We start from the raw sequence: 6,129 nt of genomic DNA on the forward strand, positions 1-6,129 counted from the left end.
TGAGTGAGAGGGGTACCACAGGTAAGAATGGAGGACTTCTCCAGGTAGAGAGTAGCTGGAACCAAGTGAGGCTTCTGGGCAGAGGCACATGTGCTTCCTGCACCTGTAGCCTGAGCTTGACCTGCAGAAGTCTCTGAGGCCTGAGTCAGACTCTGGGACTCTCAGATCATCAGGGGAAAAAGACAGCTTTGTCTGTCTTAGGAGAGTAACCTCGTCTCTTCTTCCTGTTGGCACAGGCGAACAGCTAATCCACGTGGCTTTGTCCCCCGACTTCCTTTGTCTTCAACAACCTTCTGCAAGAAAACCAAGGGGCAGATTTTCAACTTCCTGTGCACAATGTACCTTTTGAGATGATTCAAAGGGCCTTTCACTTTTATTAAACAGTGACTTATCTGACTGTGCTCCCTGGTCCTGTGAGGGCTTCAGTGCCCCCCCCCTCCAGGCCACTTCAGCAGCTCCTACCAGAAAGGATGACCAGATCCTGTTGGGTTTGGGCACATAGGGCCAAATACAGAAGAAGGTGGCACTCTCATGTTGAGACTTCTTTTTGGCTTATGCTCAGGCCTCTTTTGGATGAGTAAGGACTATGACCTCTGAGTAGTCCGATGACCTGAGAAGAGTAGGGAAGCCAGGTAGGGCCTTGGGCCAAGGTACAGGTACAGAGAGAGAGAGAGAGAGAGAGACAGAGAGAGAGAGAGAGAGAGAGAGAGAGAGAGAGAGAGAGAGAGAACACTACCCATTGCCTGTGGCCTAGCTCTGCTGTGTAGTTTGGGCTGGTCATACTATAATGACTTCATGAACAACAGCCCGGGAGTAAAGGACTTATTCTCCTGCATGTTGACATGACGGTCGTTTCCAAGGTTGATGGAACCTTTGCCAGGCTGAGGGCCTAGGCAGGGCCTTCAGAGCAAGAAACTAATGTCTGCATGTCCCTTGGGTGAGCTCTATATGGTATCATTCAGTCTGGTTCTTGGCTCCCCACCGCTATTTCTCTCAGCCTTTCATAGCCTGAAACTTACCTCTTTGGTTTGGCTCCAGGTAAGGCCTGGTACTTGATGGAGCCTGTATAGCTCAGCTAGTCATTTGGAGGCTGAGGTCCATTAGAATCAGGGACTTGTGATTCCAGTCACCTTGCTTCTGGGTTGTGTTTATTCCCTTACTACCTCACTGCACCTGCACACTAGTCTGGATGAATGTCTGTAGTTCACCTGCATTTGGACTGTGTGCTTGTGCCTCAGACATTAGACCTCTTCCAGATGGTTAGGTTGTTCTGTAGACTGACGATGGGATTAGTAGTCCCAAGTTTTGGACAAAGATGAAAAACAGGAGCTCATTGTCTTCTATCCTTTTCTGGCCCTGGGTTTATATCAGGAAAGCCATGCCACAATCACCAAAATATGAAGTATGAATGTCTTAGCTATGGTGAGGCTCTGCCTCCTCCTCTCTGCCTAGCTCTTCAGAAGGCAGTGAACGGGTCACAGCTGGGACTCCGTCTTTGCTGGGGAGGGTCTCCCACCAAGGAAATAGTTGCCACTCCGTGTAAAGAGTTCCCTCATGCTTCCTCTGGGAACAACACTCTAGGGACCTTCTTAGATGCCATAAGGTACCTACTTACAAGACTAAATGTACAAGCACCTTGAAGTGTGAGAACATGTCCCCTCCTTAGCTCTCCCTGTCTTTGCTGTTGGTTGGTTATTTCCTGTTTTGTGTCTGTTCTGAGCTGTGAGATTCCACTGTGAAATGTATGAATAAAGTATGTAATTCTTTCCATTGTTCATTGGCTGTGTAGTTGTGCCCCAGGTGCAGGACCAAACTCCAGTTCCTAGTTCGGGAAGGATGTCAGTGCGGCTGCTAGGTTGGAGTGAGATACTGTTAGAGCACTACCCCAGCACTGGCAAGCCCCGTTTGACCTCTGTGCTTGGACATCGTCTTCCAGCGATTCCTGCAAGAGCCTCATCAGCTCCCCAGCATAGCCTCCCTAAGTCAGACTCCAAGAACCACAATTATCACCACTCCATCCCAGCTCCTCCTATGTCTGCCTCACAGCCCCTTGACCCTGAAAAAGAGCAGAGCAGACACTTGGTAAAGCCTATTTATGTCAGCTGACATGTGGAGGCCCTTAGCTCTGGAGACACAGCTCCAGGCTCCCACCTCATCAGGCAACCTGACCTAGACTAAGTCCAGAATTTGTATCCTGTGGTTTCTTCCCAAAGTCCCAGATGATTCATGGTGACAGAGATACAGTGTACACTTCTCTTCCCTGTAGTTAGGACTATGGGCAAAAAGATGGATGTGATCATCTACGTTAGAACTAAAAGTCACTCTGCTTGGACTTGTTAGCACACATGTGCTTCTGCTGTGACACCATCTTCCTTCTTATCCTACCTTCCAGCAGGACCTTGTATATAAGACCACCAGGATAGCCTCAGACTCTACATAGATAGAAAAGAAAGGAAAGGAAAGAAAGAACAACAAAGGAGATATATACATACATACACAGAGGACTTTGACCTTATCCTTCTACCTCCAGAGTGCTAGAATCAAAGTCATGTATTACCACGCCTGATTTTAAGTGTACTGGGGATTGAAGCCAGAGCTTCCTGGGTATTAGGTAAACACTGTACCAACTGGGCTACATCTCTGTCCCTAAACAGCGTATCTAACATACCCTGTAGATTCTTCACCATTGACCCACACCTGTCAGCTTCATGCCTCAGGCTGAACAAACCTTCCCTAACATGTTCCCATTAGCCACTACTGCCTTATGGGGCCGAGGACACATTACAGCTATGCAACACTGTGTTTGGGGCTGTGCAGCAGCAAAATTATGATGAAAATGCAAACATGCAAAAAAGCCAATTTACGGCAGTGAATTGCTGGGAGAAGGACTTACTCAGCGCGTGCTGGAACAGCAAGCAAAGTGCTAGCTGCTGGCTGCCGCTCGGGCACGCCCATTCACAGCTACAGGTTCCTGCCTTGGGGTTACTACAATCAAGACATTGGGGACAGTGAAGACTGATGCTGGTTTAATGTGCTTCCATGGGCAAACAAGCTGGGATGCGTCCTCCTTCCATGTTGGAAAATTTCATCTTAGGTGGGTTCATAGGTACACAGTGCTGATTTCACTTGAAAGATTAAGCCAACTGCAACAAGCTAAGGAGAACACTGGTGTTGGTGTAGTTAAACAACACTATTCATTTTCTGAGTGTAAATTAACCCAGCCTCTCATTAGAATAAACATCAGCATTGGCAGCTGGGCAAGGAACTGAACCCAGCCTTGAAATGTTCACTGGTTAGCTGAATGTGGGGATGACAGTTTTGGCTGAGCTCATGTCCTGAGGTTCTCCTATGATCCAGATACCTGATTTCAGAACCTTTTTCCATTCTAGCCAAGGTTGTGGTTCCAGAGGCACGCCTGCTGTGCATTTCTGTCCTGGCACCGTGTAAAGACATCACTGTGTAGTGTGATATAACCCAGGCTCACTTGGGTGGGTGCAGTGTTTGACAAGGGCTTTAAAACACCTGTACTTGGAAAGGAGCCTTGAGAACTTACCTCAGGGGGGCTGCTGGCTCGTCCTAAATACATCAGCCTGTGGTGGTGGCACTTGAGACCCAACAAGCTGGAACGCTGAAGCAGCCTTTATGGGAACAAGGGACACATCGGTGACAGTTTCCTGGATATGATGAGTATGAGACGAACAAAGCTGGGGTGCTGGCTCATCGGATCGTTTGTCACCTGGTATTGGGTTACACTCATAATGACTTCCCTCCTTGATACCAGGCTTCCTGTGGGGGGCTGCTGGCATGCTGGTGGCGAGAATACGCTCCACTTGAAGAGGATTTATAGAAAGGCTCTCCTCATTGGAAACATCATGTTCACAAAACCTCTGAAACAAAGCTTACAGGAATCACCAGCTCACATGGGTTGAGCCTCTGAAGCATGACACCCCAGTGTTCAGTCTACTGCAGTCTGTTAATATCTGTCTAGGTCTCCTTTTGCTCCTCTTATTACATCAAATGTCCCCACTTCAAAATTCACCAAGGCCCATTCTATAATACTCACCTTCCTAGGTTGAGGGTCGAGGAGAAGAGAAACTACAAATTCTAATATCATGTCAGGCATGTGGTACCTAATGGGCGACAATAGCTTGGCCATGATTGTCATCCTGGAGGCACTGATGAGCTTTGGCCTGAACCTAACCTCTCCTCATACTCTAATCTCATAGGAGGGGTCCTAGAGCTCCCACTCTGGGTTCTGATCACCACAGGGATAGACTTATTCTTTATATCCCAAAAGGACCATCCTCCTGCTCTTTGGGAGAACCATACCCAGCAGGCTACAAAGACTTGTTCCTTTATAGCATAGACTCTCAACCGCCTCTCTCACTCTCTACATATTCAGGGAACCAATGCATCCAGGCAAGGTCCATCTGATGCTTGGGTGCCTCTGACTGTTTCTGACCCATCAGAATCTAATGTCCCTATAAGATGGAGCTAAGCCTGGGCATGGAAAACTCCTAAGGCACCAGGCTGGAGGGACACACACTTGAGTCAGAGATGTTTAAACTCCCTGCCCACCATAGTCTCGCAGAATCTTCTGTGATAAGAGGCTCTGACACTTCACACTCCAGCTTATAGTCAGCCTCTTGGAGCTCCAATGACCATGGGAATGACAAGTAGTCAGTCAGTCCTGGGGAAGCCTATTGGTGTCATCCAGTTCGGCTTTGGAATTGCACATGGACAGTGGCCATTGTCTTCCTAGCATCCTTGTAAGCATATTATAAAACCTCCCAAAGTCAGTAATCGTAGAGTTTCAAAGGTCAGAAGAAATGTAGCATAGGATCTGTTAGGAGGGCACAGGGTGGCTACTCAACTGCCCAGCTGCCATCTAAGAATGGACTATGCAGCTGGTCTCCTCAAGGAGCAAGGCGCTCTTGAGTAAGGCAGTCCATTTTTCTGGAAGTCTCACTGTGCCCCATGTCCATTGTGTTTCTTGGAGAATGTCCCTGAGCTCTTTGTCCTCTCCCTCCCTACTGGAGGCATCTTCTTCTTCCTGATCCTGGCATTTCAGTGCTCCAAAGAACCTCGTGTCAAGGCCTCTATTGGACATGTCCTCAGCTAGTGTTGTGACCTGCACCCAAGGCTTCTTAAGTCTTGAAGTCAGGAAGTACTATGTAGATTTGGAGCTGGGTTCTGGGAGAGTCCGTCTGAGGGTTAGGCTTATCTATCATCTCCCAGTCATGGAGGGACTCTGCAGCTCTCCTGGAAGGAGGGCATGGTTGCTTAGATGACCTGGTCTTACCCTGGATGTTTTTTCTATTGGTATTCAGCTGGGCATGCAGAACCTCCCACAGCTCTGCTCACACTGAGACTGCTTTGTATTCCTGCGGGCCAGTGCCTATGTACACAAAGCATGTATGTGTTTGATAAGTTTGTCTTTCCAAGCTTCTCTTCACTTGATGTGGTCCCTAGGAAGTAAACCCTTCTTGGTTCCCAATTGCAAGGGGGTTGGCTTTAGTGACCCATCTTTTTTCCCATTTGCCCTCCACCCTCTGTAGTCCTGTGCAACCCCCTTCCGCCAATTCGAAGTGAGTCAAAGAAAAGTGGTTTATTAAGAAATGCAATAGGCAGCTCCCAACGTCATGGCCCATTTGTTCATCAAATACTTGTTCCTGTCAGGGTTCTAAAATGAGGATATGGTGAATAGGAATGGTACTCAGAGAGAAGCTAATGTCTTATCAGCAAAGTGGCTTCTCCTACTCATCTAATCGCTGAGTTTTCATATCCTCTTTCTCTTTATCATCTCAGAGTGAACAGAAAGCTCCTTAAAATATTAGTACTAATACTTATTATAGATAAAGGGTGATGGTAGCTACAGGAAAGGTAGCCCCACGTTAGGCGCCATCCATTGTTGTAAAAATATTAAAAAAAAAATAAGAAAAGTATTGTTGTCTTTTACCTCCCTAGGTCCAGCACCACGGTGCCCCAGGATATCTCCTAAACATCTTGGCGGAAACACATCCCAACTCCTCGGTGGCCCAGTGTCTCCTGCTGCCGCATACTTTGCTACACTCAAATCGTCACATAAAAGAACACACAACACTATAACCTTTGAACTCATAGTTAAGA

At 47.5% G+C, this 6,129-nt stretch overlaps 1 protein-coding gene across 1 annotated transcript in view; it reads left to right on the forward strand.

The window, feature by feature from the left end:
- The window catches only part of Tmprss2 (transmembrane serine protease 2), a 39,192-nt gene extending 37,424 nt beyond the window's left edge, over positions 1 to 1,768 (forward strand). The window contains exon 14 of the mRNA XM_032900351.1: positions 237 to 1,768. Within this exon, the coding sequence (XP_032756242.1) occupies positions 237 to 248 (12 nt within the window). The 3' untranslated portion in view covers positions 249 to 1,768. The remainder of the gene's footprint in view (positions 1 to 236) is intronic.
- The last annotated feature ends 4,361 nt before the right edge of the window (positions 1,769 to 6,129 follow it).

The sequence above is a fragment of the Rattus rattus genome, chromosome 4 (genome assembly GCF_011064425.1).
Source record: "Rattus rattus isolate New Zealand chromosome 4, Rrattus_CSIRO_v1, whole genome shotgun sequence".
NCBI classification, from domain to species: Eukaryota; Metazoa; Chordata; class Mammalia; order Rodentia; family Muridae; genus Rattus; species Rattus rattus.